This window comes from Trichomonas vaginalis, chromosome V (assembly GCF_026262505.1).
Source record: "Trichomonas vaginalis G3 chromosome V, whole genome shotgun sequence".
NCBI classification, from domain to species: Eukaryota; Parabasalia; order Trichomonadida; family Trichomonadidae; genus Trichomonas; species Trichomonas vaginalis.
Window position 1 is genome coordinate 8,655,392 of NC_067207.1, and position 16,784 is coordinate 8,672,175.

Here is a 16,784-nt window from a genome sequence, read left to right on the forward strand (position 1 = left end):
TAATTAATTAGTTAATAAGGTAACGGATGAACTGCAGAAATATATTTTATCGTTAATGTTTTCATGAATTTTATATATTAATGTTTTCATAAATACTGTAAATTTACGCCAAAAATATTTTTAGTTGAAAAGGGTAGATATAACCCGATATCTAACCCCATTTCTACCCTCATGAATTTTCACGAAATAAAAAAATAAAGTTAGTTTTTATTTTATTTTTATTTAATTATGTTTTGTCCATCCATCCCTCTCTAAACCTTCTAAAAGTTTTTTATAAAATTTTTCTCTGTGTATATAATCATTATATACAGCCTTTTCATTTAATCTATAAACACCATCTTCATAAATGAAAAATTCATCAGATGAACTATCATTTTCTATTTCTTCTAATTCACTGGCTTTCTTTAATTATTTTTTATTCCAATCATCAAAATGAGGTTTCATATTTTGTATGAATTTTTCTTTAGAATCTGGATTATAATTATATTTTTTACAAAATTCAGTATAAGAATCATAATAATGTTTTGCACGTAATGGATACCCCGTTTCTACTTCGAATACAAAAGTAATAGGTTTTGATTCATTCATTTCTTACAAATTAAAAAAATAAATTATTCAAAAATGTAAGACATTAATTTTTAAAGTTAGTTTTTATTTTATTTTTATTTTTTTATTTTTATATAAATATGATTACAAAAATCGAAACATCAGCACTTTCAACAGCATGCACGGCACCAAATTCATTAGTCATGAATCCTACGTCAATGTTAGTAGAAATGAAAAACTTCATTCCTTCTTCATTTACTTTCGAAACAGAAATACAAAAAATTAAGCAGGAACTTTTAACAAGTAATTTAGACTGTAGCGCGAAAGATGAAACAAATGGACAGGAGCTATATGAAATGCAAGATATCATAGACCATTTACCTAAATTACCTGAAGTACAGCAACAGAAACTAACTATTCCTGAATTCGATGAAATTGAAGTTAAAGTTAGTGATTCAGCAGAAATTAAGAAATTCATTCGTAAAGTAAATTCTGAATTTTTGGGTTTTCACTGTAACCACAAGGTTATGGATAAAGACTGTGATATGGTTTATAAAAACATTTCTGATATTTATAAATCTGAGGAGTTTAAGACTTACGATAACTTTGTTTCATTAGCTGCTATGTGTGTATGGGAGATTAGAGATAAAGACAGAAGAGGTAAAGTATGGCATGAACAGATAAAACCAACTGCTTCAGATTTAAAGAAAGCCATTGATGCTTTAGTTATTTTAGCAGGTAAGGTTTCAGAATATAACGCCAAAATGAATCCTCAGTGTTCGAAATGTAAAGCAGCAATAAGGAAATATAATTATTCAGTAAAAGAGATAGAAAGAATGAGAAACGATTACGAAGATTTAAAGAAAGAAGCAGAGAAACCAGCAGAAAATAAAATGAACATGTTAGAATTTCTGAATAAAAACCATCCCACAGCTGATGATTTCCTTTTATCTGATGTCAAGAAGAAGTATAAAGAAACTTTCGGTATCGTTAAAACTTTTGATATATTAACTGAAGAAATAGAAGCTACAAAAATATTTAAAATTTCACGAATTCATAACGTATATCATGTGAAACGTTTATAAAATGACTGGGGTAGAAATGAGGGTATAAATCGGGTTATATCTACCCTTTTCAACTAAAAATATATTTTTGCTTTAATTTATCTTACATTCTTCATTTATGTTCCCTCATGGACTTTACATCATTCATGAAGTTATAATTCAAGAATTTATGATTCATGAAGTTATAATTCACGAATTTATTATTCAAGAATTTATGATTCACAAGTATTCAATTTTGAGATAAATGGAATTATAATTCACGAATTTATAATTCACGAATTTATGATTCATGAAGTTATAATTCAAGAATTTATGATTCATGAAGTTATAATTCACGAATTTATGATTCCATCTTTTCTTCATTAGGGTCTAACACCAAAACGAATATTTATGGATCCTCTGTACCTACAAATTCAATACTTCTCAATTTCCATGCATAAAAGGAAAAAACCTAAACCCGGTTGGAGTCGAAACGAGTTCCCCGATACCTCTGAGGAGCGAGTTCATCCCACTGAGCCACGAGCCGCTTACATTATTTAAATAAAAATAATATATATGTTATGTATTCCTCCTTTCATGTTGATAATGTTATGTTTTACATTTATCAAAACTTATAAAGCCTCAGGGTCGATTTCTTCAACTATTTCACTACCTTCTTCATCATATTCAATCGTTGCTTCCTCAATTACTGGTAGGAGCTTTTTGATTATATTTTTATTCGTTATCGTCTTCAGTGATGAAGGATAATATTTTGTTATCATTTCTCCTTTTTTATATTCTTTCGGCTGCGATAAATCTAAAACGATGCTGAAAAATTCAGCGTTAGAGTTCTTCATTATTGTATAGTGTGTATCTTTGATATTTACAAATATTCCTTTCTGTTTAAGTAATACTGCTATTTCATGTGGTGTGTAACGTTTTCTATCAATAATGATAGCGTATGGTTTAACAAACTGACCGTATTTAGATTCTTTCACAAACTTTTTATTTAATATAACGTTCACGTTTTTTCCATTTATGAATTCACCCTTAACAGCAGTAGCGAGAGCATTGTATGAATAGAACTTGTACTCAGACATTATTTTATTAAAATTAAAAATATAAATTATTTTAAAAAATTAACTTAAAAAAATAAATTAGGGAAAACCACAACCACTTTTTTAATCACGATTTAAATATATAAATCGCGATTTTTTAGAAAAATTGCGTTTTTTAATGAATTGCGATTTTATTGTGGTCGCGATTTTTCAAAAAAATCGCGATTTTTATGGAAAATTGTGATCAAAATTAAACGCGATTTTCTTTATCAATCGCGAACATAGAACAAATCGGAACCATGATTTTGGACCCCATTAAGCGAAAAGGTCGCAATTAAATTCAATAACAAAGCAATTCACAACGATTTTTTGAATCTAGAATGGCTGTTTATCCATTTTAGACTGCTCACAATATGGTTTTTCTGCATACTTGCCGAAATCAGAGATCTAAAATCAAACAATCTCGATAACAAATACCTCAATCCCACTTTACTGGTCAAAATTCTTGAAGTCTTACTTTACTGCACTAATTAATCATAATTTACCTTTAACTAAAAAATATTACATAAATCTAACAAAAAAAAACCTTTAGCAATAAAAATACATTTGCTCAAGCCTATCGGCAACTCAAATCTAAAAAACTTTTTATAACATTCTTATTACAATTTTTATTTTATTCTTATATTTATATTTTTTAGTTCACTTTTTAAATAATGATCTTTAGATTGAACCAATAACGCGATTTTCCATATAAATCGCGATTTTTTTGAAAAATCGCGACCACAATAAAATCGCAATTCATTAAAAACGCGATTTTAAAAAAGTCGCGATTTTTCTAAAAAATCGCGATTTATATATTTAAATCGTGATTAAAAAAAGTGGTTGCGGTTTTCCCTAATATATTTTTATGGAAAAATATTTTTTTTATCTGATAGAAAAGATGACAGAAAGAAGATTTTTCAATTTAGATGTCTATTATTTACAACCCCCACTATTTACATATATAGAAGTAAAAATAAATGAAAGGGCTACATATAAAGAATATATACAATTTTGTAGAAAAAACGGTTATCGACCAGATTCCAAGGATATATTCTTGCAAAATATAAAACCTCTTATAAAAGTTAAGAAATCAAAGAAAATTCCACAATCAATAGAAATATACTTAGATGAAACTTCTGACGGATTTCACAGAATAAATGAAAAGGCTTTATATAAAGATTTTGTAAAATATCTTATTCGAACTTCTGAGGCTGCATATGTGAACATAAAATTTATTGAGTGAATTTTTTTTTAAAAAATAAATTTTATTTTTTACGGAAAATATTTTTTTTATTTTCCATAAAAGATGTATAAAAAGCTATCTAGATTAGACCATGAAGAAATTAAGAAGTTATTGAATAATGCTGACATTGAAGTTAGCAAAAGATATGCAACTAACAAATCTTCATTAGCTAAATACCTCAATGATTACAGAGGTGTAGTCACTTACGAGAAAATTAATGATTACATTAATAACAAAACATTTCCTTTAAATGATGTTCAGGTTAATTTATATCATAAACAAGCGGTACCGAAGGAAGTTAGGCAGGAAATTCATGATATGATGAATGTTGATGTAGGAAGGACAAGGACAGCAGTACCGAAGGAAGTAAGAAAAGAAATGTATGATATAACTAATGTTGATGTAGGAAAGACGCGTAAGGCGGTACCGAAGGAAGTAAGGCATGAAATGCATGATATAACTAATGTGGATGTAGGTGAAACGAGAAAGAAGAAAAGCGATGAAGAAAAGAAAAATATAGCTGTAAAATATGCAAAAGCAATTGCACAATTACGCAAAGCAAACGAAGTGATTAAATCTATAGATGATAAAGCTCTTGATGGCGAGAAATGGTTAAAGAATGATGAAAATAATAAACGCAAAAATGTTAAAGCAGGAAATAGAATCATAGATTTTAACATTAAAGAACTCAATGAAGAAAACAGAAAGTATTTACATGAACGTTTCGGTAAAATGTTTATTAGGCTTCTGCAGAAGATAAAAGTAAATTCACAGCAAAAATGGATGATTTGTTATAGACTTGATGGTAAATTTACTAATTCAACATTGAATATCGAGAACATCGGAGCTTTACTTCATCAGTTAAAGCAAGAAAACTTTATAACAGAGATTGAAGCAAACGCAGCCGGAATAATTGAAAAACATTATGATTTCTTTATGACAAATATTAAGAACCTCGAAGAAATTAAAATGTATGATTTAACCGAATATGAAGGATTAACGATGAGCGATATTAAGAAAGGTAAGCCACAGAAGAGAGAAAAAAGAGATGAAAGCAAATTAACAGCACGTCAGCAAAGATTATTAAACAGACTTAAAGATATAGGAGATAAACAGGATATAGATGATTTTTGGAATGAAATTCTTGATGAAAAGAGAACGAATAAAAAGAGAAGTGGTAAGTTTTGGAAATATATTTGTAAATTACCTATAAATCTTGAGCGCTATCAAATTTTCAATGAACTTAACAAAAGAACTGCAAAATTGATGACAGAAGATAACTGCTTCGTTTATGCTTGCATTCAGGCTGGAGTTGATGAGCAGACTGTAGACCACATGCGTGAAGTCATTAGAGTTAGAGATTTTCCACAAAGTAAGATTCAGGAAATTTCTGACGCAACAGGGATAGAGTTTAATGTTACCATTGGTTATTTCGATAATTCAAAAGATAATAAGAGAAAAACATATACGCCATCAAAGACAGAAATAAGGCAAACTATAGATTTATTACTCGTCGAAGACCATTATATGTTAAATGAAAGATTACCCATGACAACATATTTTATCAAAAATTATAACGAAATTCTCAAATCATTAGGCGGCTGGAATATCGAGCGTCAAATGAAAATATATAAGAAAAGAGAAAATAGATTTATCATTGATTCTTCACGAACAACTCCTTTATGGGATATTTTGAAAACATTAAGAGAGTGCAATTACTTTGAACCTTTATCTTATGGTGAACTTTTCACTTATGCAACAGATTTATATAAACAAAATCTCGCACCGTTTAAAGATTTAAATTATACTCCTAAATACTGTGTTCAGTTAAAGAAAAAGTCTGAAAGTAAAGATAGTGATAAATCAAAACAAAAATTCATTCCTGAACACATTTTCTTCGCTGACTTTGAATGTAGCACTGATGGAGTTCATAAAGCGTTTAACATTTGTTATGATAGTGAAGATGGAAAGATTAGCGAAAGCATTTGGGGTCAAAATTGTGCAACAGAATTTTTAGAAAGAATTCCAGATAAGAGTTTAGTATATTTTCATAACTCAGTTATGATATCAATTTCATTTTAAGACATTTAACAGAAATCAGGAACACCAATTATTAAGGGTTCTAGAACAATGCAGATAACGGGAATATATAAAGGTAAAGCAATCATTATAAAAGATTCATACACTGTTATAAATAAGAAGCTTAAACTATTTCCTGAAATGTTTCATTTACAAACTGGACCCAAGGAAGTATTTCCGTATCAATATTATTCAAGTTCTTTATTAGTTAATGATAACAAAACTGGCGTAATTTCTGAAGCGTGTAAGTTTGTAAAAGATGTTGGAACGTTCATGAAAAACATAGATTTAATCGAAAACTGCAGAATAGATGAAAACCATTTCGATTTAGAAAAATATAGCTCATTTTATTGCAAACAGGACGTAAGGATTTTAAGAGAAGGTTTCGTTAAGTTCAGAAATGATATATTAAAAGAATTTGATTTAAACGTTTATGATTACGTTAGCATTTGTTCAATTGCTAACAAACTTTTCGAAAACAGAGTATATTCCCAATGGAAATTTATATGACCTCTCAAATAAACCAAGAGAATTTATTTCACGCTGTATTCAAGGTGGTAGATGTATGTTAGCTGATAATAAGAAACAAAAGAGCGAAAAGAAATTCATTGCAGACTTCGACGCTGTTTCACTATATCCATCCGCTATCGCGAGACTTTATACTTTAGAAGGAATTCCAAAGGTTATGAAGAAAGAAATGTTAAGCTCTGAATATTTGTTAAAACATTTATTCGATGATGACCAGGGCGAGCCTGAAAGTGAGAAATTCATTTCTGGCTTCTTCGTTTTAATAAAAATAACTGAGATTAAGATTAAAAGGCACTTTCCACTTATAACAGTAGATCCAGAATTAAACCCGGAGCTAAAGGCGAAAAGCACCAAGGGTAAATCCAAGGACAAAGCCAAGGACAAAGCCACTGTTCCGAGAAGTTCTAACACATGTTGTTTAATGTACGTGGACCACATAGCTTTGCAGGATTTAATAAAATATCAGAGCATCAGCTGCGAAGTATTACAGGGTTACTACTACGATGAAAAAAGAGATTTTAGAATAAGAGATGAAGTTAAGAAATTATTTGAATTGAGATTAAAGTATAAGAAGGAAGAAAATCCGCTACAAGAAAATATTAAATTAATTTTGAACAGTATTTATGGAAAAACTATTTTGTCCCCGATAGAGTCGAAAATTAAAATCATTGATGATAAAGATGCTGTTAGGTATGCCATCAGAAATTATAACCATATTATTAAATTTGAAGGTTTAGATGGTTCGGATAAAACTATTTTCAAACTCACTAAAAGCATTTGCAGACACTTTAACTTTTGCCCCTTAGGTGTTAATATCTTATCTATGTCGAAACGTATCATGAATGAAGTATTTTGCACTGCTGAGGATATGGGCTTGTATATAGCATACCAGGATACAGATTCGATGCACCTGTATAATGAGGATATACCACGTTTAGCTCAGGAATTTAAGAAGAGATACGGTCGTGAATTAATAGGAAAGAATTTAGGTCAGTTTCATTCAGATTTTGCAGAAATCACAAAAGGTAAACAAAGTTTAGCCTATAAAAGTATTTTCTGTGGAAAGAAGACTTACATTGATTTACTCACGAATAATTTAAATGAAGTTGCATTTCACTGCAGAATGAAAGGCGTAAAACAAGATATTATAGCTTTAACAGCAAATGAAATGTTTCCTGATGCAGTACAATGCGTTTATGATGAAGATAAAGGATTAATGATTCCTCAGGGAAGATATGATAAAGATAGTGAGTTTTCAGTTATGAAATTATATGAAGCCCTTCATATGAGGAAATTGCATTTGATTTATGCAAATCAACAGCACCCTGTTTTGAAGAGAAGTTTAACTTTTCAATAACGACTAAAAATACTTTCATAAGGAAATTAAAGTTCTGAAGTCATTAAGATATAATAATATATTTTTCGTTCAAGACAAAAATAAACTTTTCATATTAAATTATGTAAGCGTTTGAATTTACTATATAATGCATTCTTTTTATTACATCATAAACGTTAACATATAATGAACCATTTATGTTTTCATTAATGTATAGTTCTTTATACTGACGACCGTTATAATAATAAAACAAATCTGCATCGATGTCGTAAAATAAATCCTCAAATTCATGATTTCCATAATGTGAAACAGTAATTGAATTTTCACTGATTTCATCAACGAAATTATATTCTACTCCATTTGCTTTACTTCTATTTCTATTATTTGTAGAACTTGAACACCAATGTAGATTATCAATCTTATTATTATTTCTAACTTTATCGTAATGGTCAACTTCCCCAAAACTATCAGGATTATCAATCCACTGAATAGCTATTAATCTATGTTTAAGATATTTTTTACCGTTAAGGGTTAATCTTATATATCCATTCTTTTCTTCATACTCACTGACAGTCTTTCCGTTTTTCTTCTTCTTATTTGATACGGATATTTTGTGTTATTTCGTAATCTTCATCAGCTACTAATGTTTCCCAGTTATTTTCCATCGTTTTATAAAAATAAAAAAATCAGAAAATTAAAAATTAACTACATTTTTTTACTCTTCACCTCCATCAGCAGCTAAATTATAATCATCAATTCTAACAGCAGGAATGCCAGCTGGTCTGACTTGAATAGCGAAACAAGCATTTCTAAGAAATCCTAATAAAGGTTTGACAGTGTATTTTTCGCTTATATTTGTATCATCAGCTTTAACACCTAATTTATATGTAATTGGTGCCGTTGATGTTTGACCCTGTTGAAATGTGAAATCAGTTTCCGTAGGGAATCCACAGAGGAAATGAGTGTTATCGTATGATTCATATAAATGTTTAACGCTTCCATCATCAATTAACGACCTCATCACATCTTCATTAAATCCTATCATATCGTTATTTGTATTGCATGCATTAGCAACCATTTCATAGAACACAGGACCATAAGAGCTTTCGGTTCAGCTGGCATACTTCCATAAGCGCCCATTGATAATTGAAGGGTTTCAAATTTAGGATTTTCGAAATTCACGATATAATTATCATTCTTCCTAAATAAAGCCCAAATGCTTTTAACGTTAATTGGTGTATAAGCTGCTGTGAAAGTTGCTGATGGTGAACCTTTACTGAACGAACCGTCCATAGGAATCCAGTCCATTACTTTAATTGGAAAACATAAAGCTTGTGATGTATAATGATCGACTAATTCAGTGTAAATATTTGGATCGAGTGAAAATGCTTTAGGATGAATGAAGCAATCAATGAATTCAGCTGATTTCTTCGTTAATCTTTGTTCAACTGTTGAAACAGTAATTTCACCATTTGATTTTGAAACTGCTGTTATCATATTGAATGGTTCATTCCATGGAACAAATTTATTAGTTGGTGGGTCATAATTATCTTTTACCTGACTGATTAAAGAAGGATTATGAGCTAAAATATCTTCTACCGGCAGTGCTGTTACCTGGAATGCATCGCTACTAAATTTAACCTTTAACTGAATGTTGCCTGCAAAAGCAGGAATAAATCTAATAACTTCTAGAATAAGGAATTTACGACATGGAATCTTTGTTTTAATGTTAAAATCAATTTCAGCTCCTGCAGCTAAAGGTCCGGATATAATTTGACCTGTTCGAACTGTTCCAGAACGTTTCCATACATCTTTATGTCTCGTTTTTGAGAAATCATCAACTTTCTTTATTTGTTCTGTAGTCTGTGAATTAGATATGATATATGCTTCTTCTCTTGCATTATCCTGACTATAAATAAGTCTTCCATTTGCTAATAACTGATATGCTTCAATAGTGTAAATTGATTCATCAAAAACGCCAAAGAAACCTGGAGAATTAGTATTTGGAATTGATGAGCCAGTAATAGCATTATCCACGATATATTTACTTTTATAGGTAGTTGTAAGGAATGTGTTATAAAGGTCTAGCATATTTTCACCTGGCGGAGATAAATTGAATGTGACCCAGTTATGATCCTTTGCGCTTCCCGGTTGTGATGGAATTTTTGAATCGATATATCTTCTATTAGTATCACCAATATTAATTGCATTATCGATTACATCAAAATATGAACGAATTTGATGGATATGTTCAGCTGGTGTAAATTCGTTAAGCTGTTCGTTTTGCATGTTTTATGTTAGATAAAAATATTTATTTAGTTTAATATTCTAACTCTTCTTCTTAGTTGAGGAATTTGTTTCTTTTGTTCAATAATTTCATGTTTTACGTTTTTCACAAACTCTTCATTAATTTTGGTTTCCTGTTCTTTTACTGGTGGGTCTGGATTTTTTGATTCCGTTTGCTTTACAAATTTAGCTATTAATTCTTGATTCGTTATCGAAAGTACATCTGGTTTAGGTTCCGGTTTAGGTTCTGATTTCATTTCCGATTTCATTTCTGGTTTTGTTTCAGATGGGGGAGGTTTTATATCAATTTTATCAGTTTCTGAATTCGTTAATGGAACTCTTCTTTTTCTTACATAAATTTTTCCATCTTTACTTGTTGATACATAATATAATGGATGCTGAATTCCTCTTGCATCATGTAATATAATCGATTGTCTCTCAGATTTTGATAGGCTCATATTTAATTCAAATAAAATTTTTAAATTTTGAATTTTTTATCGGTAATCAAATGAGTCAGGGATTAGATATTGAAGCCATCAAAAAAGAAATTCGTGAGCAGATATTAACAGAACTAAAGACACCAAAAGCCGAAGAAAAACCACAAAAACCAAAAAGGAAATTAAGTGAAAAGCAGTTAACCGCATTAGCTGCAGGAAGAGAGAAGAACCCGCGAATGAAAGCAAAAAGAGAACGTGAGGCTAAAGAAAAGGCGGAAAAGGAAAAGGCTGAATCCATTGAGAAGAAAGAATAAATGATATATTTTTGTTTGTAATAAATGTATAGACAAGTACCTTTAACAGTCTTTCAGTTCTGAAGACGAAAATGTTAAAATAAATGGAAATAGAATCACATTTAAATTACCTATTGACTGGTCTGTTAATATAAACGAAAAATATATTGGTTTATCAAGTATGTACATAACGCGAGGATTTAGAAAAGTTGAATTTGAGCTCGAAGTTGTTGTTATAAACGAAACTCAAGAATTTAAGCAAACTATTCACATATATAAATATTTCAAAGACGACACAACATTATATGAATGCATGAGTGATTTTAACGAAATTTTCGAAAAGAAATTTAACAAAAACGCTTTAGGATTAAATGTGTATCTTGATAAATTAAAAGAAGAAGGAATTCAACCACAAATTATAGACTTTCATTATGAATTTATTGAACAAATAGATGATTCACATACATGCACATTTGTTATATACTCACCGTTTAATGAAATAGCAGAAAAGAGACAAAGTGATTTTAGGATAGGTTTTAAAATTTCTCAGTATAATGAAGACTTCATGAATGTATTTAATTATAAACCCGGAGAAGAACGAATAGTATTATTACCAATAATAACATATAATGTATGGGACAGAAAACAAGTCATCTTATATTCAAATATCGCTAAAGGGGTTGAAAATGAATTTATTGGACATACTAGATCATCACCATTAACAAATATTAAATATTATAAGTTATCAGGAAATAATAGAGAGTTTTGGATTGATATGTATTCTACACACGATCATAAATGCCCCGTTGTGTTACCCGAAGACGGAAAGGATGTTTTCTTCCTTGAGGCTCAGTTACTGAATTCAACTATTGCAACTTTATAAGAAAATTCACAAGGTTAGAAATGAGGTTAGATATCGGGTTAGATATACCCTAAAATTAATTTTAGCATTTATGATAAAATTCATGAGGTTAGAAATGAGGTTAGATATACTCTAAAATTAATTTAGCATTTATGATAAAATTTGGTATATACAGAATTAAAAAATAAATTTAAAAAATTTTTAAGTTAATTTATTTTTAAGTTTATTTTTAAAAAATTATTTTTTTATTTTGTAAAGTGTCAAAAATTTTAACGTTAATTTTTAAGTTTATTTTTTAAAAAAATTATTTTTTTTTATTTTTTGTAAATGTCAAATGTATTTTACATGTCAAACGGTTTTTGTAAATTCTAGTAATTTTGGTTCCGAGGGGCGTAGACCCTTGGTACCGAATTACTAGATACTAACTTATCCGATATATGAATTCAGAATTTAGGTTAGATATGACTGCCTTTACTCTGAAATACTTAAATAATCTCATCTCAAATAAGCCCTCGCTCCTTTCTGATAGATTATTCAATTCAGTTATTTAAATATTTTGAATTTATACAAGGTTTAATCCAAAATATTTAAATAAAACGAGATTTTATTCTTAACAAACATATTGATTTCCTCAGCAACTATTATTCAAATTTGTTAGTCAAAAAATCATTATTTGCATTGAAATTTATTTAGCATTCCCAATTTTTTTTTGAGAAAATTTGATGGATTGATTAATTTAGATTTTTATTTATATGGCCTTGTAAGCATTGAACTGATCTTCAATCTTTTTGTACAGCATATTATAAACCTGGATAATTTGTTCGGAGGTTAGAGGTTGGTAATCTGGCACGATAATTCTCGCATCTGTATTTGGAACTAAATCTCCCGGTCTAGCAAACTTAGCTGGTTGAAGTAATCCTTCAACACCAACATATCGACAATTGACGGTATAAATACCATTTGCTTTTACAACTTTCATTACAGTAGCTGAAAGACCTACACCTCTTGCAATCTGTTGTAAGCCAAAATCAATCCTATAGAAAACTTGCTTTGATAATGAAGCATACTTTGTACGACTAAAATAGTTAACAATTCTGTCTTTTTCGATATTGAAATCAAGAGATATCTGATCTACAATAGAATAGAGATCAGTTGTTGTATAGTCTTTTTCAAGTGTTCCAGTATCTACATTAAAAACAGAAACTGGAAGTTGATATAGACTGTGATGGCCAACTAAGAATGCAATGTCTGGCCAACCTTTCTGTAGAAACTTTGAGATGGCGAGTTGGAGTGGAAACATTCAATTCAATGTCAAATGACAAATCTGTCACAAAGAAGATTTGGTTGGCTTTCATGCTGACTGTTAGGCTGAAAATTTTAAGCATTATATATTAAACAAATTTGAAAGGATTAAACATTGTTTACAACTATTCAATTATTTGGCACTTCGAGGTATTTTATAGAAATAACCATAACTAGATCATGCACATATCCTTATCTATCTATCTTTATGACGTTTTAGATACGTACAGAGTTTATTGGAATACTAAGCATTTCAAATTCATTAAAAATGGAACCCGAATTGATCTATGTCAAATATAAGTTACGCTTATGATACAGATAATTCCTTTTTCAAATCCAGACCTTTTATTTCACAATGTTTATTGAACTTGAAGACAATAAAATTCTTTTTTCCATGGATATACTATATATTCACAATACACATTAGTATATGTGGGTATATATTACTATAGACAGTTACCGGTTAAGCTCTTAGGATAGCAAGAGAGAAATACCCGAAGAAATCCAAAATTTGAAAACACTTTCAAAATTTTAGAGGGAGAGCTCGAGGTGCCATAAAATTCCTTCCTTACAAAAAAATTTGAATTGCACTTTACCAGTAGTCATGTGATTTTATCCCAAGCATATGGGGATTCTAAATTTTTGTCCCTATCGTTATCCCAATTGAATTTTTTTTGGAATTTAAAAATTTTTTTCTCCATGTAAACTTAAATTTTAATTTTTACCACTAAAATGCAATATTTTGTTACATATTAAGTTCTGTCAAAATGTAAGCTATTGAATTTTTTGAGAGGGATATAATCGTCGAGGAAGTAAAAAGTGACGCTTTAGGAAATATTATTAGAAATATGATAATAAATATATTTGGAAAAATATGTTTTTTTTCAAAAATTGAAATGTTCATAGAATATTTTGAAATATGTAGGGAATTGAATTCGGTAATATATAATAAACAGGATTTTTAAATTTCAAGGAAAAATAGCTTTTTTGAATACTTTTGAGAACTCTTCTCAAAGATCATGATTCAAATATATTAAGGAGCCAAAATATTAGAGATGAGTTCACAATCAAAATTTTCTCACTTTTCTTCCAAATTGACATCCTTACTCACCACTTTCAAGTTTTTCATACATATATCTTACTCATTCATTTGGAATACGAGGTCTCGAGTTTTCGTTCATTTTTTTTACTTTACAAAACTGTTTATTTTTCAGAATTTTTAAATTTGAAAAAATCCATTCTATATCTGATAAATAATATATTATTTTTCAATCAAAATATTTTGATTATCATCTCAAAAGTGTTCTCAAAACCTAGTTTTTCTTATTTTGGATAATCTTAATATTTATATTATTATAAACTAATTGACCACCATATGTTTTTGTATACTTTTACAAAAAAATTGATAGATTTGTGATACTTCCTCCGACGATAGAATTGAATAGCTTACATTTTGACAGAACTTAATATGGAACAATTTCAACAAATTAATGAGTAATAATATTTTAATTTATAATAAATATTATAAATCTCCTCAATTTAATGTAATCATTGTATTAATTTTTGTTGAAAATATAAAATCTTCAAGTAAATGATGTGAATTTAATATTTTTAGAATGTTGTTTAATTGTACTATATTATGCATGTAAAATTTTGTTACAATACATTTTATATGGGATCCCCATTGCCAAATTGAGAGAAAATTGAGAGGTGGGATTGGGCTAGCCCAATTCAAAATATCCCGGGTGGAAATAAAAAAATTAACAATTCAACATAAAAAAGCATCTTAAATAATAATGATAAAAAGAAATTTTGTATGAATTTCAATCAAATTTGTTTTTGTTCAACTTAAGAAATCACTTCATTAATGAAAGAAGTCGGGTTCACAACATATCCCGATCTTGAAACGAAACAACATGTTTACATGCGATATAAACATGAAGGTAGTCCCAAGTGGTATGTAAAATGCAATGAACTTGTGACACGATCTGATGGCGTAGTTTGCCGGTGTTCAATGCAAGAACAAAGGGAGGATCATTATAAAAACTGTCTTAAGACTCATGTTCACACATGCCAGGCCGGAGAAGCATTATCGCAGCAAACATTACTTGACTACTACAATAAAGGTAAACAGCCAAATGATCCAATGTTGGATTTATCGAATGTATACGATGAAATGACCATTTTTACCGGTAAGTTCAACCTTGCTTTAGACACATTTGCATCCCCAGAATTCACGCATGTTGCAAAGATTTTCATTATGTTCACAATATATCAAATGATGAACAAATACAAACAACTTCAGTCAGCTAATATCAATCCGGAAAAACTTGCTGACAAATTATATAAGCCTATTACACGTGATGAGATCCGAAATAGATTGATTGCTATTGCTAACAGCATACACCTTGCTAAAGTTCTCGAATTCGCCAAAAAAGCATACACTTGTGTCGCCATCGATGAAGGCAAGACACATGATTACCACAATCTTGATTTTGTCTTAACAAATCCGTTGGAGCAAATGAAGCCATACCCAGTAGAGGCGATAGATATGAAGGATGGCCAGACAAGTCAGGATTATAAATCCGCAATAACAGCAGGATTTAACAGAATTGACATTAGGAGTTAGCATACATATCTTCAGTACTGAGGCACTGCGCGCCATCTTACTGAAGATATGTCAATCTGACACTCTACAAAACCGCTAACGTATATTTTACATCGCAGATGCAATATTTCTAATAACCTTAAACTATTTCTGTCACGTAAAGTATTTATCATATAAACCACCTCATCTCACCTCTCTGTACGTTATATATTGTGCGCAGGTCATTGCCCATGGCAACTCCCCGCGACACAATGCACGTGCATGAAAAAATAAACGTTCTCACTAACGTTCACACTAACGTTTTCACAAACGACTTCACTACTGTAAAAAATAAACGTTCTCACTTACAAAAGTATTGCAACTCCTCCCATTGCTGTGCTTCACATAACAGCTCATAATCTTCAGTATCACTACTGTCGCTCCAATCGTCTGAGTCAAATTCACTGTCAAAATAAATGTTAGTAAGTTTTGACAAATGTAATGAAACACGTTTACCGTTTGTATCTATTGCTTGTATAAACTTTCCATTATGTTTACTATCATAAATGCTTAAACTAACTTTACCCTTTCTCCCTCGTATCTGATAGAATGTATTCTCACGCGGAACGAAGAACAAATTCTTGAACTCATGACCGTTGTAGTTTGTTATCTCAATAGTTTTCGTCATTTATATAAAAATAAAATAAAAATAAAATAAAAAATAAACTTAAAAATAAACTTAAAAATAAATGATATCATCACCCTCACATGTATGAAAACATAGCACAAAAATAAATTTAGGGTAGATGGTTAGATCTAACCTCTTTTTTCACCTCTTTTCTACCCTGTTGAATTCATTGCTTTATAACTCTCTTCCTTTCTCCAACTCTTCTAACTTCTTCTTAAGTTCAGCAATGTTGTCCTCATGAAGTTTAATCTTCCTTAATATACTTTCTCTATCTAATGGTTGCTTTATCTTTCTAAACTGAACTCTACCATCCTTCATAGTATGAATGTAAAAACCTTCTGGAATAGTTCCTGATTTAATGTATTCTACCAAGAACTTTTGTTTCATTGCTTCAGTGACTTTATTTGTCATTTCAATCAAATAAAAATTTTAATATTAAATAAAAATAACGTTA

At 29.7% G+C, this 16,784-nt stretch overlaps 10 protein-coding genes and 1 pseudogene across 11 annotated transcripts, besides 7 other annotated features; 4 read left to right on the plus strand and 7 right to left on the minus strand.

Annotated features, from left to right (window-relative positions):
• Positions 1-11,771: part of a mobile genetic element that runs on past the window's edge.
• On the plus strand, positions 1,074-1,631 carry TVAGG3_0301600 (organellar and viral DNA polymerase type B; the record flags this gene model as incomplete). The annotated part of the gene is made up of 1 exon (XM_001308672.1): positions 1,074-1,631. The coding sequence occupies one exon, from the start codon at positions 1,074-1,076 to the stop codon at positions 1,629-1,631; it is 558 nt and encodes a 185-aa protein (XP_001308673.1).
• Positions 2,222-2,689, minus strand: TVAGG3_0301610 (uncharacterized protein; the record flags this gene model as incomplete). The annotated part of the gene is made up of 1 exon (XM_001308671.1): positions 2,222-2,689. The coding sequence occupies one exon, from the start codon at positions 2,687-2,689 to the stop codon at positions 2,222-2,224; it is 468 nt and encodes a 155-aa protein (XP_001308672.1).
• On the minus strand, positions 4,244-4,612 carry TVAGG3_0301620 (uncharacterized protein; the record flags this gene model as incomplete). The annotated part of the gene is made up of 1 exon (XM_001308670.1): positions 4,244-4,612. One exon carries the CDS (start codon positions 4,610-4,612, stop codon positions 4,244-4,246), a length of 369 nt encoding a protein of 122 aa, XP_001308671.1.
• TVAGG3_0301630 lies at positions 6,285-7,564 on the plus strand (annotated as a pseudogene). The gene has a single exon. A coding segment is annotated over exon 1 (1,280 nt).
• On the minus strand, positions 9,212-10,164 carry TVAGG3_0301640 (uncharacterized protein; the record flags this gene model as incomplete). The annotated part of the gene is made up of 1 exon (XM_051229549.1): positions 9,212-10,164. A coding segment is annotated over one exon (953 nt), but the record flags the coding sequence as incomplete, so codon positions are not given.
• Positions 10,191-10,619, minus strand: TVAGG3_0301650 (uncharacterized protein; the record flags this gene model as incomplete). Its single annotated transcript, XM_051229550.1, has 1 exon — positions 10,191-10,619. The coding sequence occupies one exon, from the start codon at positions 10,617-10,619 to the stop codon at positions 10,191-10,193; it is 429 nt and encodes a 142-aa protein (XP_051099280.1).
• TVAGG3_0301660 (uncharacterized protein) lies at positions 10,670-10,912 on the plus strand (the record flags this gene model as incomplete). The annotated part of the gene is made up of 1 exon (XM_051229551.1): positions 10,670-10,912. One exon carries the CDS (start codon positions 10,670-10,672, stop codon positions 10,910-10,912), a length of 243 nt encoding a protein of 80 aa, XP_051099281.1.
• Positions 11,772-12,501: 730 nt separating the features above from the next.
• TVAGG3_0301670 (uncharacterized protein) lies at positions 12,502-13,053 on the minus strand (the record flags this gene model as incomplete). Its single annotated transcript, XM_001295710.1, has 1 exon — positions 12,502-13,053. One exon carries the CDS (start codon positions 13,051-13,053, stop codon positions 12,502-12,504), a length of 552 nt encoding a protein of 183 aa, XP_001295711.1.
• Positions 13,054-13,797: 744 nt separating this feature from the next.
• Positions 13,798-13,839: a mobile genetic element.
• Positions 13,798-13,839: a terminal%2Cinverted (terminal inverted repeat of ISTv3 transposon ID:TVAGG3_0301680).
• A 651-nt stretch (positions 13,840-14,490) lies between these two features.
• Positions 14,491-14,532: a mobile genetic element.
• Positions 14,491-14,532: a terminal%2Cinverted (terminal inverted repeat of ISTv3 transposon ID:TVAGG3_0301690).
• Positions 14,533-15,132: 600 nt separating this feature from the next.
• On the plus strand, positions 15,133-15,684 carry TVAGG3_0301700 (uncharacterized protein; the record flags this gene model as incomplete). The annotated part of the gene is made up of 1 exon (XM_001296256.1): positions 15,133-15,684. A coding segment is annotated over one exon (552 nt), but the record flags the coding sequence as incomplete, so codon positions are not given.
• A 296-nt stretch (positions 15,685-15,980) lies between these two features.
• Positions 15,981-16,003: a terminal%2Cinverted (terminal inverted repeat of Maverick-1A transposon ID:TVAGG3_0301710).
• Positions 15,981-16,784: part of a mobile genetic element that runs on past the window's edge.
• Positions 16,004-16,330, minus strand: TVAGG3_0301720 (uncharacterized protein; the record flags this gene model as incomplete). Its single annotated transcript, XM_001296255.1, has 1 exon — positions 16,004-16,330. The coding sequence occupies one exon, from the start codon at positions 16,328-16,330 to the stop codon at positions 16,004-16,006; it is 327 nt and encodes a 108-aa protein (XP_001296256.1).
• TVAGG3_0301730 (uncharacterized protein) lies at positions 16,505-16,741 on the minus strand (the record flags this gene model as incomplete). Its single annotated transcript, XM_001296254.1, has 1 exon — positions 16,505-16,741. The coding sequence occupies one exon, from the start codon at positions 16,739-16,741 to the stop codon at positions 16,505-16,507; it is 237 nt and encodes a 78-aa protein (XP_001296255.1).